We start from the raw sequence: 27,966 nt of genomic DNA, 5'->3' as shown, positions 1-27,966 counted from the left end.
TCAGGTTTTTCTCAGCACTTCCCTTTATTCTAAGGAAATACTAGAGAAATAGGACATTGTTGAAGCCTTAACCCCAGCACCTCAGAATATGACTATACTTGGAGATAGCATCTTTAAAGAGATAATGAAGTTAAAATTAAGCCATTAGGGTGGGCCCTAATCCAATGTGACGGATTGCCCTTCAAAATGAGATGAGGACACAGATACACCACAGGGAAGTCCACGTGAGGACAGAGGAAAAGGCCTCAGAAGAAATCAGACCTGCTAACACCTCAGTCTCAGACTTCTAGCCTCCAGAACTAGCAAGAAGCAAATTTCTGTGGTTTAGGCCACCCAGCCCGTGGTATTTTGCTACAGCAGCCCAAGCAGACAAATACAGGATTCAAAGGTAAATATGACACTGTCCCTGAGCAAACAAACAAATGCCCTGAGTACCACTGGGGGGAGTAAGGAGGGGAAGAGTATGCGACCCAGCCTGTGAGAACCAGAGGTTCCCGAAGGTGGCCCCGCTATACGGCTGAGGTACACGAAGGCACAGGCAGCACTAACTCAGCTGAGCGTTCTTACTCTCTTCATAGCTGCTTGTGCTAGACCTCTTAAGAGTTTGAATTTCCTGCGAAAGCATTGAAAGCCGATCTGACTGGGTAGGCGTTTCATCATCTTCTGGGTCTGGTGACTCCTGCATCATTTCTTCAATTTCTTCAATCACCTTCCAAAATATACAAACCATTGTTAGTCAAATACACACAGGTAAAACGGTCCATCTGTAACACAGTGCTCGTCTGCAGCAACCAGAGTAGAAGCCCCCCAATTCCATATTAACCAGCAGTGTGCAGGAGTCAGTGTTCTGAATAATCAAAGGTTTGTAAGAGTACACGAGGTTTATAAAAAAAATTACAATATACTAAACACAAAAGTAAACAGCACATGATTGAAGACACTCAGCCCACATGAGTTGGCCCTATCAGATCTTGTAATCTCTTGAGAGGTGCTGCTAAAAATACGTGCATAGGACCTCCCTGGTGGTTCTGTGGTTAAGAATCCACCTGCCAATGCAAAGGACATGTGTTCAATCCCTGGTCTGGGAAGATCCCACATGATGAAGGGCCACCGAGCCCATACACCACCACTTCTGAGCCTGAACTCCAGAGTCTGTGATCCTCAGCAAGAGAAGTCAGTACAACGAGCAGCCCGAGTGCCACAGCCCGGGAGTAACCCCCACTCGCCACAGCTAGAGAAGGTCAGCACAGCAACGAAGACCCAGAGCAGCCACGGGTAAGGAAATATTAAACACACACACACACGCATAATCTACTTGAGACATGCCAGAACTGGATCACAGTTATAGTGAAAAGAAAGCCAAGTGACAGAGAATTTACCGTATGCCACATCCAACTACTCAATCTAAAGCTATTTAATAAAACTGACATAAAATTTATGAAATGCAACAATGTAAAAACCTTTACACATAAAGCAAGAAACTCTGGCTTTGGCAGGAAAGTTTTCCTTTAGCAACAGAAAAAGAATTTCATATATTTAATTCAAGGGAAGATAAAGGGATATTTAGGGACTTCTCTGATGGCCTAGTGGTTAGAACTCCATGCTTCCACTGCAAGGGGCAAGGGTTCAATCCCTGGTGAAGGAGCTAAGATCCTACATGCCACGTGGCCAAAAAAAAAAGTTTGCCATAAAAAAAAAAAAAACAAAAAAAAGCAAACTTATGGTTACCAGGAGGAAGGGGAGGTAGGATAAATTAATAGTATGGAATTAACAGATGCACACTATCATATATATAAACAAGATAAAGATTCACTGTATAGCACGGGGAACTATATTCAATATATATATACACTATGATAAGTTATAAGAAATCTAAACAATAAAGATATATACATACATTATGCATAAACAAATCACTCTGCTGTATATCTGAAACTAGCACAATACTGTAAATCAACTAGACTTCAATAAAAATAACTTTAAAAAAAATAGACTTAAGAGTTTTTAAAAAACACTATTAGGGAAAAAGTACAATATGAAGCAAGTTTAACCCTTTCAGCACCATGGAAAAATAGAAGCAAACCTGAAGGAGTGGGGATTACACTAATTTAGTAAGAAGAGTTTCCAAAACAGGCATTTCTAAACACAAAAACAAAAAAAACCAACACAAAAAAAATAAACACAAAAACAAGACACCTTTTGAAAGAGCCAAAGAATCTGTTTCTGTCAGTCAAAAGCAGGGACAGCTTGGTTTTCAGGCACAGAACCGAGCAGGCGATGAACTCTCAGGGTCACACCTCTCCCCAGAGTATCAAGGTCTTCCTGCACTCAGTCGTCTGACTTACCATCCTGCTTTTTAGGCACCACACTCCCTTCAAGCCTAGGATGATCCAACCACAAATATGATGAAGGAGCGTCAAGATGACACATGTTTAATGTACCCCTCCCAATCTTGTCATCATACATCTCTTTACTGACCTCATCTTTCCAACCTAAAAATACAGAACTCACAGTTTCAGTAGGCGTGGAACATGATTTCAGGAAGAAGTTCTTACACCACAGTTTGACAATACAGCAGAAGTGGGAGGAGTATTCAGAAAATGAGAAAGCTGATTCAACAGGTTTTAAATGAATACAGGGTTGACATTATTAGAGCATTCCACAGGAATAATGCTCACTTCTTTCCTGGGTATACAATAAGGACTTCTAGTAAGTGCTAATGACTTCTCCATAGGTTTTAGAGAAACTAGGTAATTTCTGCACAGATGTAGTTTTCCCATGTCTGCTCAAATCTAACGAAAGAGGAAAAATTATAGTATTTTTTCTGATTCCAGTGGAAGCAACAGCCTTCTTTTAAAGTAACCTGCTATACTGTTTTAACAAAGCTTATCTTGGAAAACTGCATATATTGAAAGACGTTCCCAACTAACATAATCCTTCTGCTTCAGATTACATATACTTTCTTCTTTCCTCAGAAGCTGTTAAGCCTATATTACCAGAAAACATAGGGAAAATAAGTCAGTTTCAACAACCTGTCACTTAATGGCCACACTAAGAAATGGTTTTGCAGCCGAGGTTCCCTTTCCTTGATGGGGGGGACTCTCCTTTGTACCTGGTCTGCAGTGAAGAGGGGCTCGTCGCTGACGCAGGAGACGATGATTGAATGCATATCCAGCTGTTCTCTCAGCTCCTCATCATCTGAGGTATCAAAGAGCAAGCTGTCACTCATCTAAAGACAAAAACGACCCACTGTTAAAAGCAGGGCCTTCTGATCACAACAAAGTCAAAGTGTCTGGGTCCAGAGGGCTGCCAAGGGAAGCATCTGCTGAGAGGTTCAAAAGGCAGACCTCGTTACAGTTACTCTGTACCAGGCAGTATGTGAGGTACATTGCGCAGCCACCTCAGACAGAAAGGAGAGGAATGCAGAACAAACATGAAACTGCTAGGGGGCTGCATACATTCCCTTTTGCCCTAACGGACATATACTTTGTTGTTTATTTCACAGGGAAGAGGGTCCAGTAAGTATGAAAATATCTGGTATTCTACAGCAATTTGTAGAGAATTACAGCAAACGGGGGTGGGGGGGACAGACAGGGTTAGTAGCAAATGTTATTTAATTAATGATCTAATAGGAAGATTGGTATATGTCAAAATTCCACAGAAAACAAAAGTTTGTTACTTGCAGACTAACTTCTAATACAGTGAAAGACAAGCAATCAAATTCTTGGCAGAAGGGAACTGTCTACAAGGGTCATACTTAGCCCTTTCAGTAGAACACTGACCTCTATGGACTACATCAAAGGGTACCCTTGACTTTCGATTTCCTAGTGGCCTAACACACTAGCAGATACTAGCAGGAGCTAGAAGGTGGGGCAAGGGTGGGGGGAGAAGTCTGGGCATATATTCTGCTGTCTGTCCCCTCCAGACTCCAAAGGCTGCAGCACCTGTCGAGCTGACCTCGCCTGCATGGCTTCTCTCCACAGGTCCTGGTAGCTTGTTCCCCTCCTGACCTCTCTTCATGCCTAAGACTCATGCTAAAGAGCTGCTTGCTGTTGGCATCCCCAGGGTGTCTCACCTGTCTAGCTCATATGGTGTCCTCTAACCTGCCCGTGCCAACATCAACAGTTCCTATAATAATGGCCTCGAGTTCACTAACTGTAAAGGCCTAACGTGGAAAACCCAGCAGCTTAAAATGGACAAGCGATCATCTAGCTATCCTCTATCCATCATGACATGACCATCCAGACGATGAATAAAACTGAAATTAGAACTCTATTCGTCAGACAGAGTGAAAACTGAGTTCTCAGAGAAGAGATGGGCAAGGAATTACGTAAGAAGCAACTGTGTATTTTTTATTATTATTTACTTTCGGCTACCCTGGGTCTTCATGGCTGCACACAGGCTTTCTCCAGGTGCAGCGAGCAGGGACTGCTCTCTAGTTGCGGTGTGTGGGCTTCTCAAGGCTGTGGCTTCTCTTGTTACAGAGCACAAGCTCTAGAGAGAGGGTTACCATAGTTGCGGAGAATGGGCTCAGCTGGTCCACAGCATGTGGAATCTTCCCAGACCAGGGATCAAACCTGTGGCCATTGCATTGGCAGGCAGATTCTTAACCATTGGACCGCCAGGGAAGTCCATGATCATGTATTTCTAACAGACAGCATATGATTTAAAAAGATAGTATTTTACTTGGGAATATCATTTACATATATATATACACATAAGTATATACATATGCATATATATATAATTGTATATATGTGTGTATATATATATATACTGTATATATATATAAAATTGAAGACACAATTGGATGGATGTAGGTCCCTACTACCTTGGTAGTTTCTCACAGGTCTCACATTTAATGGAAAACACACACCACAGAGTTAAAAAAAAAAACCTGCTGGTGAGAAATTCCAGGGAAAAAAACCCCAGTGCGCGGCCTCTGACAACATCAGGCCGGGGGAGGAGCCACAGCAGCCCTCGCGCCCTATCTACCACCACATGCAGCGAGGCCGCGCTGCACCGCAGTGAGGACACACCTCCTCGTCGGATTTCTCACCGAACCATCAGGCTGGGACGTTCTCAGGGAATTTACCTCTCATGTAACCCTTCTCAGAAAGCTACTCCAGAATATGCTCCATTAAAACCAGGAGGAAAACCAAAAAGGAAGCAGACACTGGATCTAACCCAAGAAAGAGGTGGAGGGGATTCTTGTAACAACAGTGAAGTAAAGATCCCAGAATGATGGCTACAGAGCTAAACTAGACAGTAACCAGTTCAGATTAGAATTGTTACTGCAGAAGGAATCAAGAAAAACACAGGGGAAAGAAAAGAGAGACTGACAGGTTGCCCAGTGTGTTTCATTTACTAAAGTGAGCTTTATGGCTCTACTGAGGTTGAATTAATGAGTTGATGATAACCTAAATTAACCACAAAAAGGCAATTATTATGACCCGAAGGAAAAAAATTACAAGAGTAAACGCCATCATAAAACGTACTTAAATGTTTAAATGTGAACATTTAAATAGTCAATACAAATGATGAAGCTGCAACAAAATAGTCTGACATAATTATATTGGGACAATGAGGGAAAACCAAAGTTTTTGTGAGGGTTATGGTTGGAGAGAGGGATGACTCTGAGACTGCTAAACCCTCATCCTCTGGGTTGAAAGTCAATGAATAAAGTCTAAAGTTGAAGAATAAAATTAAGTAAAATGACAGGAGAATGTTATCTGCTAGAAGAAACAGTTGAAGTAGCTGAAAGTGGTTGCTATAGGTAAGTGGAAATCAAGGATGATAAGGTAAGTAGGGGAGAGACTGCTTTTTCATGTTAAGTTCTGTAGCTTTAGTTTACTTTTTTAAACTAAGTTATCCTGTTAATAAGAAAGGAGAAAGGTCAAGAGATCTGGCTCTTGATGAGAAAGGATGTTTAATTTCAAGACTGTAGAAGCAGAGACGAAACGGGCCACGTAAGGATGGATGATGACGTAGAGTAACCCTAAGAATTACACTCACTGACCCTAAAACTTCAGCACTCTCCTCCCCTCAAATTACAGTTCTGTGCTGTAACTTGAGGACCGCAGTTCTGTCTTATTTTTTTCCCCTTAATAGACAAGTGAAAGTTTTAAAATTACTCCTAAGGAACACATTTATTATCTTCTATTTCTACTCTTGAATATACAAAGATGCATTCAATAAAGTCCCGGTTTCTAAAGAAACACGCATGGTAGGAGGAAGAATATGGCTCAGGAGATGTTCCTAAGGCAAAACAATTCAGAAGCATCCTATCACTTAAGCATGATCAAGAATGGCACTGGATTTAGAACAGGTTTGCAGCTACTGCCAAAAAACGAGTGATACCAATAAGCCATTAGAATAAATTTCCATGACAACAGAAATAATAATCCCAGACCATCTTTCCAGAGAGGGAGCCAAGCCCATTCCCCACAGAGATGGCATATGCTAAGGGCTGGAATCCCTTTCGGGCTTTGAAAACTAACCTTGGCTGTCATGGGTATCATTCTTCACGCTCCCATTAGGCATCAATGTGCCTTGTCTTTGCCAAGCATTCCCATCACTCCTTTCTGTGCCAGGTTTAGATACAGAGCCGTGGTTCTGTTTTCCTGTACGGAACAGAAGCTGCCTCAAATGGAAAAAATGTGCCCCTATAAGAATTTGGAACGTACCAGTTGCCTTCCTCTAGAAAAGACCTATCACATTTAGAAGTGTCCCATCTTGAACATCAATTTAAAAAAAAAAATTAAAAACTGAAATCTAGGGAGCTTAGTTTCTTGTTTGTCTCATCCTAATGCAAAATAAATCTCTTCCCCTTTGTCAAAAAAAATTTCATACAAACCCTGTTTTACAGTTGAAATAATCTAAAAAATGGTTTCAAAAGATAAATTTTGCATAATTCAGTTATGGAAATAATAGGGGACACAGTTGGCAACTTCCCAGGTTAAAAAAATTAATTATATGCTACCTAATAGAATAACATGGTTCCTTCCTGCATATTCCTTGCTGTGCATTTGTTCTTCAGGAAATTAACATGTGCTACTCATTCCCAAGAACTAGACATCTCATCTTAGTTGTATTCATCACCTGCGTAATCATGTGAAGATAGACAGATGTTAAGACTTCCCTGGTGGCCCAATGGTTAAGAATCTGACTGCCAACGCAGAAGACACAGGTTCAATCCTTGGTCTTGGAAGATGCGACACGCCATGGGGCAACTAAGCCCAAGGGCCCTAGGGCCTGTGTTCCGCAACAAGAAAAGCCACCGCAATGAGAAGTCCTCGAGCTGCAACTAGAAAACAGTCCCCACTTGCTGCAACTAGAGAAAGCCCGCTGTCAGAAACAAAGACCCAGTGCAGACAAAAACAAATAAAATTAATTTTAAAAAAAGATACTCAGATGTGAGACAATCATTTGTCCATTTTAACCTACTGGGTTCTCCAGGTGAGCTTTTACAATGAGCATGAGTACTAAATTCCAGGTCACTACTAATCACTATCTTTGGTTATGCCATTGCTCTGGCATCGAAAACAGTCAAAAGGCAGATAAAGGGAGTGACATCCCAAGAGGTAACCAAAGAAAAATATTCAGTAGAACTGGATTAGATGTCCTGTTCATGTGAATAAAGTACTTCTCTTTGAAACTATGAAAAGATCTCCTCTACCATTTTTATCATGTCAAACAAAAAAGTACTCACCGGCTGGCTATTGTGGATACAGAACTATGTAGTAACATAAAAAACAGTTTTAAAAACTTTCCACCATGGTCTCTGATCCTATAGTCTTACTGATGAGATTATTCATTTGTTCACTCAACAAACACTTGTCTTAGTTCTCACTATGTGCCAGGCACCGTGATAGTTACTGAGAAGACACATACAAAGATATCTACCAGGAAGTTACAATCTAATGACAGATTCACAAACATAATTATTAAGAGACACCAATGATGATTTAAGACACAGATCAAGTGCTGTGAGAACCAGCACCCAGGAGACTTGGGGGTCAAGCTCTGCGGGACATGTAAGTCCTTTACGATTTTCACACCCCGACAAGTGTGACGATTCCCACAGAGAAGAGTGCATTTTCCTTCCTTGCTGGGATTTAGTATGTGGCTGAATGACCATCTGTCAGAGACGCTGTAAATGGGGAATCCCCCCCAAGTGAGAGGTTGGATTAAGTGTCCTTTAAAGTCCCTTCCAACTTTAAAATTATATAATTCCATGAGATCAGCAAAAGCTAAAACAGTAATAGGCAGCTTCAGAGAGGAAAGGAAACTTGAACTAAGCCCAGAATGATAGCTAAGATCCAAATAAACAGAAGACAGAGGATAAGATATTTTGCTTTATTCCTGCCCCTAAATGTATGTCAGGTCAGCCTGCAAAACAGCTTAAGGAGATTAATAACTGGAACAAATAAATCCTGTATGTACTAGAATACAAAGAAATATAGTCAGAATCCTATATTTTACTAGAAATAGTAGGCAGCAAGCTTTTCTGAGTCACACTTTTAAGAAAATCGTTTCAGAAAACATTAACAGTGCTATTTAAAATACAGTCCTACTGCATTATACTCCCAGAAATTACACAAATACACTTAATGAAATAAGGAGCATGCCAAAAGACCTGGCATGATGAAGAATTTAAATAGTCCGGCCCTGAAACTTCCATTTGGCCTCCTTTCTCATCAGCGTTAAACCACACTGTGATTTTCCACTTAAAGCAGTTCTCTTCCCTTTTCTGTCTCCTTTGCTGTCCTTCCAGCTGTGCTCACACTCCTTACTCAAGGTGTCTTCACTTTACAATTCCAAGACATACATAGCAGCCTCCAACAGTTAGCCAAGAACACATCAAAACACCAAGACTTGAATTGTCTTTTAAAGGTTCTCCGATACTCAAACATGTTACATCCAGCATTAAATTCATCAGAAAGTTAACTCTCTGTAGACACTCTAGGAGCCTCCATATATTAAGCCTAAGGTTCTTACTGAGTATTCACAACGTATCAAAGCTATGTTATTTAAGCTAGGGAAAAAAAGTGCTGATCATTGCTGTTCATACACAGGTGATAAAATTTTAGCTAAACATAAAAAGCTGAGGGTGTGCTAGGGAAGAACTGGAGGGAAATGTTAGCAAGTGGACAGTAGCAAAAACCAAGATGGCAAAAGAAGACCACTTCACTTGCCATAAGCTTGGAAATAAGAAGCAACTCAATGAATTGCGGTTAGATAGAAACACTACTTTTTAGTTCCATTATCAGAATCAGTTATTCAGAAGCTATTGGTGCAAATCCTAACTTACCCCTTTTTCTGAGAGATTCAGAGTAAGCAAATGCAACGTCCTAGTATGAGATGACTTCCAGTCTACAGGCATTACATTTCCGTAATTATCTGTCAGGGCATTCCAAATCCTTAAAAAAAAAAAAAAAAAAAACTACAATCAATGAAAGTTAACATTCTGTCTATCATTATTAAACAGGTATCTAGTACTACAGTGAAAGAGAGAACAAAAAATATCACAGCAAAAAAAAACAAAAAAACAGGAGGTCTACTGTTTCTCAGAAAAGCAACAACAAACCAGAGCCTCCTGAATAAGACTAAAGGAAAACCCAACCATCGGGCTGACAAGTCCTGAGGGAAGACAACATGGAACAGAAAACTCACAAAGTCAACGGCTAACATTTTCACTGTATGGTGTGACAGGTACGACCTAAACCGTTTACACACATTCTAAGCAGTTTACTTACATTAGCTCATTCAGTTCTTAAAAGGAGTACCATGAAGAACCATTATTATCCCCATTTTACAGATTAGGAAATGAAAGCACAGGAAAGTTAAGTCGTGTTTCCCAAGCCAAAAGAGGTAGTAAATACACAGTGCTTTATAAATATTTTTCTTTCGTAACTTCCAAACATATAGACTATTCCACAGAGTGAATAATCTCTCTTTAACCAATGAGAAAGAATTTCCAGAAGGAATTCAGCCTCAAAATGAGACTAGGGCTTAATATCTAATTTATAGTGTAAGACTAAGATAAGATGAAAAGGGAAAGAAAGGGAGTTCACAATAAAATACACAGATTATACCCAATGCAATTACTCTTCCTTGTTAACAAACAGAATTTGGGGGAGGCAACAGAGTAAAATGGAAAGAGCACTTGACTAAATTCAGAAAATAGACTCTTATCTCCATTCATCCTCAATCAGTCTCTGACCATGTACTTTAACTTCTGCAGGTATTGGCTGCTCTTTTTAAAACAAGCTTGGATTAGGATGGCTGACATTTCTTCCAGTGCTATTACTCGAAGCATTCATTCAAATGAGTTACATTGATGAAAGTTCCAAACCACACCAAAATAAGGACTGCAAACCAATTTCATGACCAAAGTTCAGTTTCAGTCCTAAAGTAATAACCGGCATTTTTTTAAAAGGCATTATATGAAAAAAAAGAATTCAGAAATATAAATGAAATTAAATTTAATTAGTGTAAGTAAAGTTAAACATTACACAAATAAGCTATTTAATGGGCAGAGATACACACATACAAGTCATAAAAAAAAAGGTAACATTTTTAACAAGTATCTAATTGTGAATAAGCCACTAAAAAATTGGGTGGGTTTTTTTCTAAGTGTGTAAGATACTAGGATACAAAAATAAGACCACTGGGATTATAAAAATAAGAATGCAAGCTTCAAAACAGAGAAACAACACACTGATTTAATGAACTGGAATTTGGTGCTAAAGAGAAGCAATGGGACCACAACTGCCAAAAACAGAAAATCCCCAAATGACATTTGGCTGTTGAATGCATATTAGCCTCCATGAATATGTGAACACAAAAATCTCAAGAAAACTGGCTCATTTACCCAGCAAATCTCTCATATGCATGGTTCATTCCTATCCTCCTCTCTGCTGGAATGCTCATTTCCTCTAATGCCAATATACTCAAATTGGAAACACTGTGGGTTGCTAAACTTGCTGGCCCACCTCGTCCTGGGTAGAAAATTTTCAAATACTAAATGGCTGACCATACACCTAACCCTGGTCAGGAACCACGAGAATATTCTAGTAGGTGAAGACGGTCCAGAGTTTTTGAGGTTTGTTTTGTCCGCTGTTTTTTCCTTCTTAATTGAGGCCATAATAAAAGGACAAGTGGGGCGGAAGATTTCATGTAGAATCATTGACTGTGGGTGAATTTGATCTCCCAAGAAAATGAAGGACAAGTCACAGTCCTCTATCTTCACCAAGGCCAGAACATTTGTGGTTGAAAGGACACAAGACCGGATTAACTGAAAGATTTCTAGAATACTCCAATCAAGACAGAAACTGCCTTCATCCTTATCATAAAGCATTACAGCCAGTCATAAACAACTAGCAGGGCGGCTCTTTTCCAAGGGAGGTCAAAGTCTCACTGACATTCAGTCCCTCACTAGACCCTTCTAAAGTAAAACTTTAGCCAATAAGCACAATCTGTATGTAACCAAAACTAAAACTGGGACTCAGAAAAGAATAAAGTGCTCTAAGGCAGGGCCCTATCTGAGTGAAAGAATTCTCAACTCTCTCTAGTGAAAGGAACAGGAATGAACTCTATCAAGCAATGGAGAGCATGTTTATGCAACAGAACCGGGACCATGAGAGTGGTAGGCAACTCCTGCTTAGAAAAGATTGATTTCTTATGCATTCCCAAATCAAGCAACATGCAGTACCACCAATGTAATATCTACGAAGTCATTATCAAGAGTAATAAAAGTTTTGTATCAACCTAAGATTTAAGCAAAGGCTAAAATACACTCCTTTTCAGACAGTACAGGTGAATGAAAAATAGGGAATCTTATCTGTGTACAAACCACTAATTCGTTTTGATAAGCTACTCTTGATAAACCCAAATATATAATAAATGATTTTAAAATCCAGAGTACGTCCTGAGTCTAGTGATTCTGAGTATATAAATCTATGCATAACACTATCTTCTCTTTGGGAACAGACTGCTTAAAATGTCTTTTGCCACTGACTGCAGACTCAGTCGTGTCCAACTCTTTGTGATCCTATGGAGAGTAGCCCACCAGGCTCCTCTGTCCATGGGATTCTTCAGGCAAGAATATTGGAATGGGTTGCCATTTCCTACTCCAGGGGATCTTCCCAACACAGGGATCAAACCTGTGTCTCTTGCGCTGGCAGGGGATTCTTCACCACTGTGAGGCACCTGGGAAGCTTGCGTATCTGTGTATATAATATCCAATCATAAACTCTTCCTTCTATGCTGGGGCAGAACACTGTACAGAGGGACCAATGAAAAGACATGATCTCTAAACAGAGCTGGCCCTGAACCACTGCTAGCTAAGCCACTAGTTTCCATTCCCAGCTCCCTCCTCCTGATAAATCTTCTGATTCACAGATGAAAGAAAACCATCAAATGACAAGCCCCTTCCTTTGCCCATGTAGCCTTCTTCTCAAGCATTCTTTGTTGTTGCTCAATCGCTCAGTCTGACTCTTTGTGAGCCCATGGTTTGCAGCACACCAGGCTTTCCTGTCCTTCACCATCTCCCAGAGTTTCCTCAAACTCATGTCCCTTGAATCTGTGATGCCATCCAACTATCTCATCCCTTTTCCTCCTGCCTTCAATCTTTTCCAGCATCAGGGTCTTTTCCAGTGAGTCGGCTCTTCGCATCAGGTGGCCAAAGTATTGGAGCTTCAGCCGAAGCATTCTTCCCTAACCTCTATTCTATCCATCCCATCAATGCTCTGAAAATCCATCCCTACCCACAACCTCAGTGTTTACTCTGTAATTTTACTCTCAGGCTCTCCAGAGCTCCTCTCCCCCTACATTACAATATTGTCAAATCCCTCACTCTCATTCCTTTCAGTATCTTTTGGAGAAAACTATGGTGCATAACAACCCTTATTTAACTAAATTATAACTGGGGTTCTGGGAGGTTAAATAACCCTCCATTCTCCTAGTTCTCATAAATCCCGGTAAATTTCTGACCATTGCCCTGCAATAATTACCTGTTTATGCACTGATCTCCCTACCAGACTAGGTGATCCTTCCTATTAATAACCAGATCTTTTCCTTTTTGCCTCTGTGGGGACTCGCACTCAACCTGAGCTCTCAAATGAAGCCAATAATCTCCTGTGGCATAAAGGCTGCTTCAACGTCAGTACCTTTGCATGCACTGTATCCCTGAGCTAGAATACTAGTAACCTTTCTTCATCTGCCAGGCAAACTCCCACTCGTCCATCAGGATCCAGTTTTCTCTATGAAGTCTTTCTTCACACACACATGCACAAAATCTCCTGTATTTTGCACATGTATCAGTGCGTTTGTAACATCCATAAAATGTTTGCTTACAAACCTAGCTTCCACCCTGGGCTGCGCTCTGCTTGACAGCGGCAATGTCCAGTCACCTTGGTATTCCCAGTGCGAAGCAGCACGTAGGAGGCGCTTAATAAATTCTAGTTGAGCGAATGAATGACTACACATGTGCCCGAGGAAGTACTATCTGCAACTATGAGGCTCAGTACAAGAAGACTCCTCTCTAAACCAGAAGTTGGCTTCCAGGAAGCAGGAGGAGGCGTAAGGGCTCGTAGAGGGGCAGGAGAACACGAGATTTAAATTCCCAGGCGCTCAGAGGCCGAAAGCCTCAAGGAAGGAGGTGGGAGAACTAGGAGGGGCGGGACTCCAGAGTTGGAGGCGGAAGGAGAGAGCGGGGAGGAGCCTGCGGTCGGAGTCCCGCCGAGGCTGCTGACCCCGGGCCAGTGGGCAGGGCGAGAGGGGCTGGACGAGGCGCAGGGGAGGCTCCCGCCCGCTCCCGGCCTGGGCCCGCACTCACTCGTCCCCTTGCAGGAGGCTGCGCTCGGTGATGGGCCGCACAGCCGCCCTCGGGGGCTCGGCACCCGGACCCGAGGGGCGGAAACACAGGCTCAGCTTCTCCTCCAAGTGGCAGGCCAGCGCTGGGAAGCCGTCGCCACCCCCGCCCGGCGCTGCTGCGGCCTCGGGGCTCGCGTTACAGTTCTCTTGGTCCTGGAGGCTCCGGGCCGGCTCCTGGAACTCATAAAAATCCTGCCAGTCCCCGTCCGCCGCCATCGCCGCCCGGTGCCGTCGCGCGCCCCGCCCAGGCCCCGGCCCCGGCCCCGCCCCGCCGTCGGGCCCCGCCCCCGGAGCACCGCCCCGCCCGCTCTTGGCGCTCGCACCTGGCCTGTTGCCTTCTAGCCGGAACGTCTTCCCTTTTCCCCAGTCTTAGATTTCTGAGTAGAGCGCGGGTCTGGGCAGAAAGGAAAACATTAACTGCTTTGAATCACTTCTTATAGCCTTTGCAATCCCATGGACTGCAGCATGCCAAGCTTCCCTGTCCATCACCAACTCCCGGAACTTGTTCAAACTCATGTCCATCGAGTCGGTGATGCCATCCAACTATCTCATCCTCTGTCGTCCTTTTCTCCTCCTGCCTTCAATCTTTCCCAGCATCAGGGTCTTTTCCAATGAGTTGGTTCTTCACATCAGGTGGCCAAAGTATTGGAGTTTCAGCTTCAGCATCAGTCCTTCCAATGAATATTCAGGGCTGATGTCCTTTAGGATGGACTGGTTGGATCGCCTTGCAGTCCAAGGGACTCTCAAGAGTCTTCTCCAACACCATAGTTCAAAAGCATCAATTTTTCTGGCCTAAATATGACTAAAATAATTTCTTTAAACTTGCACCCAGTGTCAGATTATTCCCCAGATCAATTTCCCCAAGGTAACTTTCCAACCAGAAGAACAGCCACAGTCACTTGGAAATGCTTAAATGGTACCGAAATTCATTCCACAAATATTTCATGTGTCCCACATGCAAACCACATGCTAGACCCTCTGCAACATACAAAGATGAATAATTATGCAAGTTAATATTTGCAAAGCACTTGGAACAGGGACTGACAGTAAGTAACAAATGTGTCTGTTATGTAACTAATACATAACTGCTCCCTATAGGGGCTTACAGTGTAGTTAGAGTGATAAAACTGGAGAGCATTCATACCAAAAAGTATAACTAGGAGTAAAGAGTTACTGTTTAATGTGTATTGAGTTTGTTTTGCAAGAGGAAGAGTACTGGCGATGGTTGCTCAAGAATATAAACGTACTTAATACCACTGAACTGTATACTTAACATGGTTAAGATGGTAGTTTCATGCTATGTATATTTTACCACAAAAAAATTTAGGAGAAAAGGTATAATTTTAAGGTAGCATGAATATATAGAGAATATTTAGACAATAAATACCTAGGAGTTGATAGAAGCTATCTTTGGACTGTAGTCATCAAATAACTTCATTTAGGAACATAATTGGATCATAAAAGATGAATTCCTATTCTGAAAAATAAATACAAAGTTAATAATAGAAAATAAGATTTTCCCAGTATGCTCTGTTCATTTCTTGACAACATGGAAACCTACCCTGAAGAAAACATGTTAATATCAAAATTTCCTATTTACCTTTCCAGTGGATTTTGTCTCATATTTCAATGATTTGTCTCATATTTAACAAGATACTTTTATGAATCCAGCCTAAGGAACTGTTGATAAAGGCAATATCACTACCTTCCCATTCCCTTTGAAACCGTGAAGGGAGCAGATATTGAGCTCTACATAGCCAAGAGCTAGAACTGATTACTCAATAGTTTACAGCTTTGGGGTTAATAAGAAAACATTAGCTCAGCTGACATTCATCTATCTGACTACTACTCAGAAGTGATGCACTAAATGTAAAAATCGGTCGTTCTCTAGGTATTGGGCTACTCAGTTATGAGAAACTATGGACTTGACTCAAACTCTCCTAATTATGTATATAACTAAGGCAAAAAAATAGGTTTTTTTTTCTTGACCTGTATCTCCATTTGCCTGTGTGGCCTGTATATATGTTAGTGGAAATAAAATTTACTTAGGACCCAAAGGTAACACACAAATTTTTCATATGCTTACAAATAAACTGCTACTAGGTTAGCTTTAATAGTCTCAATTTTAGTCAAAATTTCCACATATGAAGCTTTTTACTTTTAATTACATGCAAATTACCTACTATCACCCCAGACTCTAAATGTGCTCAGTCGCTCAGTTGTGTCCAACTCTTTGCAACCCCATGCATGCACTGTATAGCCCAACAGGCTCCTCTGTCCATGGCAGAAACAAGATTTGAATCAGTTTTCTTAATTAATTTATATTAGCATATCTATAGTATATTGTCACCCTGCTTATTTAACTTATATGCAGAGTACATCATGCAAAATGCCAGGCTGGATGAAGCACAAGCTGGAATCAAGAGTGCTGGGAGAAATATCAGTAACCTCAGATACGCATATGATACCACCCTTATGGCAGAAAGCAAAGAACTAAAGAGCCTCTTGATGAAAGTGAAAGAAGAGAGTGAAAAAGTTGGCTTAAAACTCAACATTTCAGAAAACTAAGATCATGGCATCCAGTCCCATCACTTCATGCAAATAGATGGGGAAACAATGGAAACAGTGACAGACTTTTTTGGGGGGGACTCCAAAATCACTGCAGATGGTGATTGCAGCCATGAAATTAAAAGATGCTTTCTCATTGGAAGAAAAACTATGACCAACCTAGACAACATATTAAAAAGCAGAGACATTTCTTTACCAGCAAAGGTCCGCAGTAGTCATGCATAGATGTAAGAGTTGGACTATAAAGAAAGCCGAGCACCAAAGAATTGATGCTTTTGAACTGTGGTGTTGGAGAAGACTCTTGAGAGTCCCTTGGACTGCAAGGAGATCCAACCAGTCCATCCTAAAGGAAATCAGCCCTGAATACTCATTGGAAGGACTGATGCTGAAGCTGAAACTCCAATACTTTGGCCACCTGATGCAAAGAACCGACTCATTGGAAAAGCCTCTGATGCTGGGAAAAATTGAAGGCAGGGGGAGAAGGGGACGACAGAGGATGAGATGGTCGGATGGCATCAGCAACTCTATGGACATGAGTTTGAGCAAGCTCTGGGAGTTGGTGATGGACAGGGAAGCCTGGCGTGCTGCAGTCCATGGGGTCACAAAGAGCGGATACGACTGAGTGACTGAACTAACTGACATAGTAATCTCTTGGTACTCAACACACTGTATAAAGGTGCTTCCCAAAAATGTGCCTAGGAGAAAACTGTGCTATTTAATAGGGAAAGCAATGAGACAAGAAAGAAACTATGGTGTGAAACAAAATGTGAATCTTGTTGCTTCTGAAGATTTTACATAATGACTCTACACATGAAAGAGTAACAGCAGAAACGTTTAAATGGTGAAATGTTCACAGCCAGGTAAAAGGATAAAGTAGCAACGTCTTCCACACACCTCTCTCCCTCTGGGCACTTGGGGGCCGCACAGAGCCCCACAGCCTCAGGACATCCAGCAGGAGCCTGCACTCCGCCCTGTTGCGGCCTCCTTGCCTCACGCCCGCTCTCTCCTCTAGTCGGGCTTACAGAACCAGGTTTGTTTCGCCTGATGGGCAGCAAGCGAAATCTCTGAGACGGCAGGAAACAAAGAATTTACTCACAAAGCAGTCAGAGCAGACAGAGAACCAGTTCAAACCCTCTTCCTGAAGGCAAGGGGCTCTGGGTGTTAATGACATAGAGACTACGGGAGCAGGTGGTCTGAGGTGTGGAGAGTGTGATTGAAAAAGGATGTGGTAAATCTGCACAGCTGTAAGTAAGCTACGGGCCTTGGCACGTAGAAACGCAGAGGCGCTTAGTACTGTCTGAGGATGGAGGTTTTAGCCCTCCATCGCATCAAAAGGTCACCCAGCAGACTCGGCATGCCTACGTGGATGGTCCTATCCAGTCTAAACCAGCTCAGCTTGAGCTAGACACACCTGATACCAATTCCTAGAAAACTACTTGGACAAACATCTTACTGTTTGGGCTACATACAGCTCAGAGAACCTGCGCGTCTTTTGAACAATAAGTAAAATGACCAAAGGCATGGAGAAGGCAAAGGCACCCCACTCCAGTACTCTTGCCTGGAAAATCCCATGGACGGAGGAGCCTGGTAGGCTGCAGTCCATGGGGTTGCTAAGAGTTGGACACAAATGAGCGACTTCGCTTTCACTTTTCACTTTCATGCATTGGAGAAGGAAATGGCAACCCACTCCAATGTTCTTGCCTGGAGAATCCCAGGGATGGCGGAGCCTGGTGGGCTGCCGTCTATGGGGTCGCACAGAGTCGGACACAACTGAAGCGACTTAGCAGCAGCGGCAGAGGCAGGTTACAGGTGAAATGGATTTAACTATGATTACCCAGTTTCACCATTCCCTAAACCTCCCCACTTAATAATTCCTGAGAGTAACCTTAGTCCATTTTCCAGCAATTCTTCTTCCACCAGCTAGAATTTATTTAGCTTCCCAGCACAGACACAGATCTGGGAAAAACCACAGGCTTCCTGCCAGTCTCACCAGTTAGTTCACGCCAACAACACTCAAAGGTTTCCAATTAAGAAGAACCCTGCCCCCCACAACCCGATTCATTGTCTCTCACATGACCTAATTCTACTCATTTGTCCACTTAAATCTATTTCAGGCTTTTATTGTCTATAAAGCAGATGAATACCAATATGTGTAAACATTGTTGCTCACTCCATGTATTAAGAACAGTTAGCCTATAGAATTAATTTTCAACACTTGATGCAAAATTAGATGATACAGAGTAACTTTTAAAGAGAGTTTCATGGCATGAGTATTACACTCAGGTTAATCATTCAAGATGGAAAAAGTTACTTCTCTTGCTTGACAACGTATTTACATTTTTCACAGGTACATCACAATGAAAAGTAAAGAAAAATGGAAAAGAAGATTATTCAAAATAGAGACCACCTAAGGGTATAATTAATCAGAGAACATAAGGACTGCAAAAGAAACATGATTTAACACAGGATCAGAAAATACCTTGTTAAAGTTTCACATGCAGCAAATGCTGAAGGCATTATAAAGCAAGAGTAAGATAAGGAGAATGGACATGAATGAAAATTTCTTGAGAAAAGCTAAGCTAATTGTTAAGTTTATCCAATAACAGGTTAAAAAAGAAAACAGAGCTGATGGAACAAAAGAATTGAGAAATCCATATGTTGACTCAAGAATTTTTTTTGACATTCATGTTTTTTTTAATATAAATTTCTTTATTTTAATTGGAGGCTAATTACTTTACAATACTGTAGTGGTTTTGCCATACATTGACATGAATCCACCATGGGTGTACGTACATGTGTACCGCATCTGAACCCCCCGTCCCACCTCCCTCCCCATCCCATCCCTCAGGGTCATCCCAGTGCACCAGCCCTGAGCGCCCTGTCTCATGCATCGAACGTGGACTGGTGATCCATTTCACATGTGATAATATACATGTTTCAATGCCATTCTCCCAAATCATCCCACCCTCACCCTCTCCAACAGAGTCCAAAAGACTGTTCTATACATCTGTGTCTCTTTTGCTGTCTCACATTATAGGGTTATCGCTACCATCTTTCTAAATTCCATATATATATGCGTTAGTATACTGTATTGGTGTTTTTCTTTCTGGCTTACTTCACGCTGTCTAATAGGCTCCAGTTTCATCCACCTCATTAGAACTGATTCAAATGTATTTGACTCAAGAATTTAAGGAAATCTTGCTTGCGTGCCAAAAAAGGAAAGGGTGGGTTATTTCCACTTTGTCTCTATTAAAAAAAAAAAATCAAGAAACTTTTGAGTAACCAATATTTGCAATGTAGGGTTTATTAGTAAAAAAATATTTAATTCTAGTTGCTCATGTTTATTAGTAATGAATCTTCAATTTTAATGATCAGATTAGAGTCTTGATCAGGCAGCACCTGATCAGGGGTCCACAGAAGCAGCGCTACATCACCAAGAGAAGGAGCCCAGGTGACTGGCCATGGCCACACTCTTACAAGGTTATCAAAATAACTGAATAGGAAAGACATTGCCAAGTATGCATCTGGTTGTGTTCTGGGTAATCAAATACTGGCCTCAGGCAATTAATGGAACCACCTATTAGTTGTGGTTATTTAGCTAGCATGACAGTTCTAGGGCCTTCCCAGATGGCGCTGTGGTAAAGAATCCACCTGCCAATGCAGGAGATGTAAGAGACACAGCCTGGATCCCTGGGTCAGGAAGGTCCCCTGGAGTAGGAATTGGCAACCCACTCCAGTATTCTCGCCTGGAAAATTCCATGGACAGAGGAGCCTGGGCAGGCTATACAGTCCATGGGGTGGCGAAGAGTCAGACACGACCTGAAACAGCACACAACACGGCACATGTCAGTTCTAACAAAGCACCCCGTGGACATTCTAAACCGCCCGAATTCTCTGCTTTGAAAGATTTAATTTTCTCATCTGAGGTTAAGACCATGCAGAGTTGAATATACCACATTTTATCTAACATTTTTTTGTAATTTTGTGGACTAACTGTACTCTGTGCACAGAGGCGTCAGGCCGGTGCAGCCCTCTCTGTTAGCCATTTTTTATGACTGTCAGTGCTCTGGATCCTCACTACCTGTCTTAGGATGGAACAAAGAATGAGGGGGAAACTCTTCCTCCCACGAACAAGAGGAAGAGGCTGCACATGGGACATAAATTTCTAGAAGAATATTCTTGCCTCCTCTAGGACACTGAGTAATAAAAAATATGAACAGAAGAACTATAACAAAGAGGACATAATATATTCCCTATATTTCCTCTCTTTCAGAAAACTGTGATCTTGGTTTTTCCGCATCAACATTCATCTGTAACTTTCCCATAGGAAAGTCGGCCCTAACCTTGATCAATCAAGGCGACACGTTTGTGCACTGGCCGCAGCGTGGTACCTGCGTCACTGGGGTCCTGGTGTGTATTCCAATACCTTTGTCTCCCAGGGCCTATCTCACCTGTATTTAGTGAGCCGTTTATTCTGAATTCTTTGTCTCATTACTAACCAAGATCTCTCAGGCCTAAAAAGGTCTCAAAACTAATCCTCTGTGGCAGAAAGCAGATGGGTGGTGCCCAAGGCATGGGATGGTTTGGGGTCGGAGAATTAACCGCAGAAGGACAGGAGAAAAACTTCCAGAGTAAAGGAAATATTCTATAACTTCTGGAGTAATGGAAATACTCTATAACTTGATGATCATGGTGACTATGTAGGCGTGTACATTTATCAACAGTAAGCTTAAAACAAGTCCATTTTACTGCATGTAAATTATAACTCTGTAAATATGTGTTAAGGTGTGGCTTTATAGCCAAAAAATGGAAACAGCCTAAATGTGCATGGACAGATGAATGGATAAGCAAAAACACATACATAACGGAATATTATTCAGTTTTAAAAAGGAATGTAGTTCTGACACATGCTACAACACGGATGAATATTGACAACATTATACTAAGTGAAGCCAGACACAAAAGGATAAATACCATGTGCATTTAAATGAAGTACTTAGAGAAGTCAAAATCATGAAGTTGGAGAGTAGAGTGGTGGTTGCTAGGGGCTGAGAGGAGGGGGAGATGGGGAGTGAGTATTTCTCGGATACAGAGTTTCCATTTGGGATGATGAAAAAATTCTGGATTGTGGATGGAGAGTAGTGATGACTGCACATAATGTGAATGTACTTAATGCCACAGCATACCTTAAAATGTTGAGATGATCATTTTTATGCTATGTATATTTAACCACAATTTTTTCTAAAATGAGTGGCCATATTGAATCAAATGTTAGAATTCCCCTATACAGATATGCCCTGTTTATTCAACATCTGGTCTTGTTAAAGTGATTCAAGTCATACACTTAAAATTAGTTCATCCACTGTATGGATTAATTGTTGATGGACTGCTAACTCGTTAATTATCTGTTCTAATCTACATTTTGATTCAAATTGTATTATTTTATACTGTAATTTTATACATTGACTTCACTGGAAAGTAATGCAAGAATGATAAAATTGACTTTGTTGTCACTTGAAGATTTGAATTTGAGGGGCTAATTTTGAGGAGAAGAAATTCAGTGGAGATGGAAATCTCTCTGATCCAACAGAGTGAATCAAAGAGGAAAGAGTAAAAGCTTCCTTCAAGAAAACAGACCAACTCCACTTCCTATTGAATTGGAGGGAGGGAGCTAAAAAATAAAAATAAGAAAGCGCTATCAAGTGCAACAACAGACCGTCAGAAAGTGATACTGGGGAAGACAGCACATTCATTCAGGGGACCATCCATAGAGGCTCTGCCAGATATATAGTAAGACATAGATGCAGACAATTCAGAGGAGTTTGCAACTGAAGAGAAACCTAGAAACTTGGATCACATTTAGATGAGATAAATGGATTCTGTAAATGATTATATTTTCTGTATGATCCAGATCACACATTTTATGTTCATCATGTGCATTATGTTCTATTTTCTGATATACTTATTAATATAAATTAAGAACCCACCTGCCAATGCAGGAGACATGAAAGACATGTGTTCAATCCCTAGAGGAGGATATGGCAACCCACTCCAGTATTCTTGCCTGGAGAATCCCATGGACACAGGAGCCTGGCAGGCTACAGTCCATGGGTCACAAAGAGTCAGACATGACTGAAGTGACTTAGCACAAGAGTATTAGGAATGGGAACCACAGAATCCAGAAATACTCCACAAAATTAGCTGGAGGAGTCCTCCAAAATTTGACCAATGAGGGTATTATAAGAATGAGTATTAAAACTGAAGTATCCTTCTCCTTTGAACTATTATTTTCTGTCTTTGTTCTTCATTTTTTCCCTTCAAAATTTTGTTTCCGGAGATGCTGACATTTCTTTTGCTACCTTTAGAGAAGGGAAATTTCACTGTGAATAGGATCAGGATGGGGTCAGACTAAGAGTGTCGAGTTCTGTTTACATATAACGTTATAATATTTTTTTAAGTTTAACAGGGTTCTTCTGTTTCTGTTTTCTTTTTAAAGTGTAGTCAAAATGCCTTGACATCTAAGGAGCTGCACAAATGCTGGGGCATCAAAATGGTCTCATCAAAATGTTATGGATCTAAATATTAATAAATAAACCACCTAAGTCAGATGGGGTGGCTCAGATGGTAAAGCGTCTGCCTGCAATGAGGGACACCTGGGTTCGATCCCTGGGTTGGGAAGATAACCTGGAGAAGGAAATGGCAACCCACTCCAGTTCTCTTACCTGGAAAATCCCATGGACGGAGGAGCTTGGTAGGCTACAGCCCACGGGGTCGCAGAGTTGGACACGACTGAGTGACTTCACTAAGTCAGATAGGGCTTCGGTCTACAAAAGCAAAGCAAAGTGGTCTATTAAGATCATTGTTTATATAATACAAATTGTATAATTTGTATTATAAATTGTATAATACAAATACAAATATGCAAATACATAATTGCACAATCTTATGCTTGATTTGACTACAGTAGACACAGAAGTGAGCTAATTGTTTCTAATCTGGTATAAGACGCTTGAGATTTGGCATCTTGGGAATTCTGTGTTGTTTTTTAGAGAATGAAAGGTTATTTTTATTCCACATTGTAGAGAGAGAGAGTAGCTTTGTTATTGTGAAGGACTGATTAGCCCTTTGGAAGACTGAATGAACATATACCCTGAATGTTCCAAGACTCACCAGACTGGGCATCATCCCCACCCTATAACTCAAGGTTCCAGGCACTGTGGCTGTCTAAAGTCAACAGGTGAGTGCATTGGAGAGGACAGGTATGCTCAGGGCTGTGTCTACCCAGAGGGACCAGCTAACCCCCACCTCAGCCTTCTCCTCCTGTCATGGAATGAATTGTGTTCCCTCTAAATTCACATTGAGGGGTTTCCCTGGAGTTCCTGTGGCTAAGACTCCACACTCTCAATGCACGGGGCCCTGGTTCAATCCCTGGTCAGAGAACTAGATCCCATAGGCCACAACTAAGAGTTCACAAGCTGAGCCAAGGATATCGGCATGGTCAATCAAGACCCCGCACAGCCTAAATAAATGAATAAATACATTGTTTAAAGATTCATGTTGAAGTCTCAACCCCTAGTACCTCAGAATGTTTTGGCACAGACTGTCCCCAACTTACACCTCTGGACTTTATAATGGCACACAAGCGATACATATTCGGTCAAAACTGTAGTTCAGATTTTGAATTTCGATTTTTTCCCGAGCTAGTGATGTGTGGTCTTACACTCTCTCATGATGCTGGCCAGAGGCAGTGGGCTGCAGCTGCCGGTCAGCCATGTGATCACAAGGGTGAACAATCAATACATTTATAACCATGCTGGATCCACACAACCACAACCATTCTGCTTTTTACTTTCAGTACAGTATTCAATGAATTACATGAGATACTTAACATTTCATTATAAAATAGACTTTGCGTTAGATGGTTTTGCCCAACTGCAGGCTAATGTATTAATAAATAATCTGAGCATATTTAAGGTTAAAGCTAAGTAATGATGTTTGGTAGGTTAGGTGAATTAAATGCATCTTATAATTAATATTTTCAACTTACAACGGGCTTAGCAGAATGTAACCCCATTGTAAGTCAAGTTAGCAATGTATTTGAACATAAGATTTTTAAAGAGGTGATTAAGTTAAAATGAGGTAGCCGGAGTAGCACCGTAATCCCATATGACTGGTATCCCCACAAGAAGAGATACTCAGACCACACAGTGAAGTCGATGTGAAGACACAGCAAGATGGCAGACATCTGCAAGCCAAGGAGAGAGGCTCAGAAGAAACCACCCTGCTGACACCTTATCTTTGACTTCTAGCCTCCAAAACTGTGAGGAGATAAATTTCTTTTGTATAAGCCACCCAATCCTTGGCATTTTCTTATGGTAACCCTAGCAAACAAATACAACTCCCCAGGTCGTATCAGTGGTTTCTGGGAGTCCCTGTGGGGTACCCCACTTGAGCTCAGTACTGAAATGATTCTGTTCCTACTTCCAAGTATTGGTCTCTCCTAGAAATAACAGTAACAGAATGTTAAATGGGTGACTTACTAATAAAGAGCGGAGCCACACCTTTCCCATTTCCCATTATCCATCCAGAGGAGAGAAGACTAAAAAGCCTAAGGGATGAGAGTCATTGAGATGCAGAGCTGCCAGCCATCGAGTTAGGATGCTGCCCATTCAAGCCAAATGAGAGCGCTGCCCAAGAACCAGAGTGGTTAGAGTTTGCACTAAGGGAGAACACCATCTTTCTCTCCAGCAAGATGGTTACTGAGATTCGGGATCCAGACCCCAGTGCTCCCATGGGCCCAGAGTGGGACACCATGAGTTCTTGGGAGGAAACTTATAAACTAGAGATAGCTCTTTCCTGGAGAATTCTGACGGCAGGAGGCTGGAGGAGCTGCCCATGATGACAGGGAAAGCGAGGGGAAGGAGGAGAGGGAGCAGCCACATGCATACTGTTTGTTGGGCAAAGGTCAGGATTTCCCCCTCTGGGCCAAGTGGACACCCCAGAAGGTAGCTAGACTCAAGTCACCTTGCACAGTCCCCCCAAATATGAGCAGGGTTAAGGAGACTCTAGCAGGAGCCCTCAACCTACAAAGACGGGAGGATACAGAGCAAAAAGGGATGTGATGGAGACAGAGTGAAAGGACAACCCAAAACTTCTCCCTGCTGGCTCCCAGATCAGCCCTGAGTAGGGAAGGGTGGACATTTTGACATGAGCATATGATGAAAATGGTTGTTTACATTGAACCATATTTTTTTCTACTTGAAAATGAGGCTGTTCTGATTTATGAAAGTGATGGGAAATCCACAGATCTGATCAAGATGCCAGTCAAAGGTGGGGAGGAGAAATTAGACAGAGCATGTTGGACAAAGACTGAGATGGGAGAAGAAAGAGAGACTTTTCCTCATTGTACTCTACCAAATTCAACCCATATCTTATCTTAGCACGTGACACTCAACAACTGTAGCTCTAGCCTCATTGGACAGACACCATGCCACCCTCTGTATTCTCATCTCTCTGAGCTAGTCCCCAATCCTTGTAGCCCATGCACAAAGCCCTCCTGTTGTCTTTCAGAAACAATGTCCCAATAAATAGTAACTTACATTAACACAAATGCTTGAGGCATTTGCTAACCCAGTACAGTCTAACTCAGCTTCCACTGAGATCACCCAGCACCACTCTGTGGGTAATTAGTCTATATTTAAACCACCAAATAAAGACAATACCATGTAGAAGCAGGATGAAGTACAGATGGGTGCCATCTAAGTGAAAAGTCCCCCAGAATTCCAAGCTGCAGTCAGGATGCCATGCAGTTGCTTAAAGGGGTCACAGATCAGGGGAAAAATCTATGAAATCTCTGGTCCCATCATAAAAGAATGATGGATGGGAGGCATCAACTGCTGGAAATCACAGAGGACCAAAGACACTAATTCTGTGGAATAAAGGAAGTTTGCAAGAAAATGTAGTTTCAGGTGAAAATGACAAGGTTACCTTTTGCTGTGAGATGTTCTGACTTGACTCAGAACATGCATCCATCATCCTTACCTCAAAGTTTAGGGTGTTAGTAGTTGACAAGTAAGGACCCTTTCTGCTTTGCTGAATGCCTGGTTTAATGCCCATATATCATCATTTTTGTCAAAAACGTATGTCATTTCCTCTCCTTGGTTACTCGAGTTTGCTTTGTCACAAGCCTCAACTTCCAGCCCTTCAAACAGAGTTGCCTGTGTACAGATTCATGGAAAATGTTCATAGAAATGAAAACATAGTATGTCAGAAGATTCTAAAACCTCTCACTCCTCAGAAGACTTCACAAACTGGGTAAAGAGAGCCAAAATTTAAGAAGCCATCTTCTTTGTCATTAGCACCTGAGAAATGTTTTAGGCGACAAAGAACTGAAAATCTCTCTCCAATTCTCCCAGGAAAATGTATAGAGTCACAGTTGCACATGGACAGATTCTTGTATTTGAACAAGTAGAGACTATGGTGTATGCTGTACTTAGTTGCTCAGTCATGTCCAACTCTTTGCTACCCATGGACTGTAGCCCGCCAGGCTACTCTGTCAATGGGGATTCTCCAGGCAAGAATACTGGAATGGTTTTCCATATCCTCCTCCAGAGACCATAAGCCACTATTATTAGGGGAAGTGTCCTACCTAAGGATTTGTTTCTATGAATTGCTTTGAAGATGGTTTCTATATTTTTTCTCCATTTAAAATTGGTGTAAAGATAGTCTCCCAGAAACAAAGGGTGACACAGCCAAAAGCTTCACTTTAATACTTCCTGAAGCAAGTAGTGATTTTATATGTATTTACTAATAAATATTGAATGATGCAGCAAGTAGAGATCCATTCACAGTATCTAATAAAATAAACAATATTTAGTTCTTTGAAATTAAATTCTTTAATCAAAGATCAGCTATAAGGAGATATGGCACTTACACCTTCTAAAAATGTCAGAAGAGCAAAGAAGGATGACCAAATTACTAATTTTTCCTACATATTTTATTTGCAAATAATGGTAGTTATATGTGCATCAAGCTAATTTTGAAAAAAGAAACATACTTGTTATTGGTTTCATAGAATCATAATATTTTCATTTATCTCCTTGAATTTTAAATTAGGCTTTGAAGTTCTTTGAATCATAAAAAGTACTTTCTTGTGGTTGGTGATTGCATTATTATATGCCTTATTTTAACAGTGAATATATCTGGTTTTAAAATAAATAGTGAGTGAGACACACCACTAGATGCTGTTAATGATTATGATTTTTTTTTTTTTTTTTTTTTTTTTGCTGTACTGTGTTTTTGTTGCTCTTTGCAGAGTTTCTTTACTTTCAGCAAGTGGGGGCCACTCTCTTCTCATTGGGGTGGCCTCTCTTGTTGCAGAGCACAGGCTCTAGAGCATGCCGGCTTTAGTAGTTGTGGTGCACAAGCCCAGCTGCCCCAAGACATGTGAAATCTTCCCAGACAGAGATTAAACCTATGTGCCTAGAGTCCCAACCACTGAACCACCCTAGAAGTCCTGTT

General features: G+C 41.4%; 1 protein-coding gene across 2 annotated transcripts in view; it reads right to left on the bottom strand.

Moving 5' to 3' along the window:
* The window catches only part of FEZ2 (fasciculation and elongation protein zeta 2), a 43,992-nt gene extending 29,873 nt beyond the window's left edge, over nt 1-14,119 (bottom strand). For both annotated transcript variants that reach the window (XM_061155609.1, XM_061155610.1), the window contains exons 1-4: nt 13,841-14,119; nt 9,314-9,422; nt 3,113-3,229; nt 568-709 (exon numbers count right to left, since the gene is read on the bottom strand). In XM_061155609.1, the coding sequence (XP_061011592.1) occupies nt 568-709; nt 3,113-3,229; nt 9,314-9,422; nt 13,841-14,094 (622 nt within the window). In that variant the 5' untranslated portion in view covers nt 14,095-14,119. The remainder of the gene's footprint in view (nt 1-567; nt 710-3,112; nt 3,230-9,313; nt 9,423-13,840) is intronic.
* Between the last annotated feature and the right edge of the window lie 13,847 nt (nt 14,120-27,966).

This window comes from Dama dama, chromosome 11 (assembly GCF_033118175.1).
Source record: "Dama dama isolate Ldn47 chromosome 11, ASM3311817v1, whole genome shotgun sequence".
NCBI lineage: Eukaryota > Metazoa > Chordata > Mammalia > Artiodactyla > Cervidae > Dama > Dama dama.
This window is presented reverse-complemented; position numbering and strand designations above follow the sequence as displayed.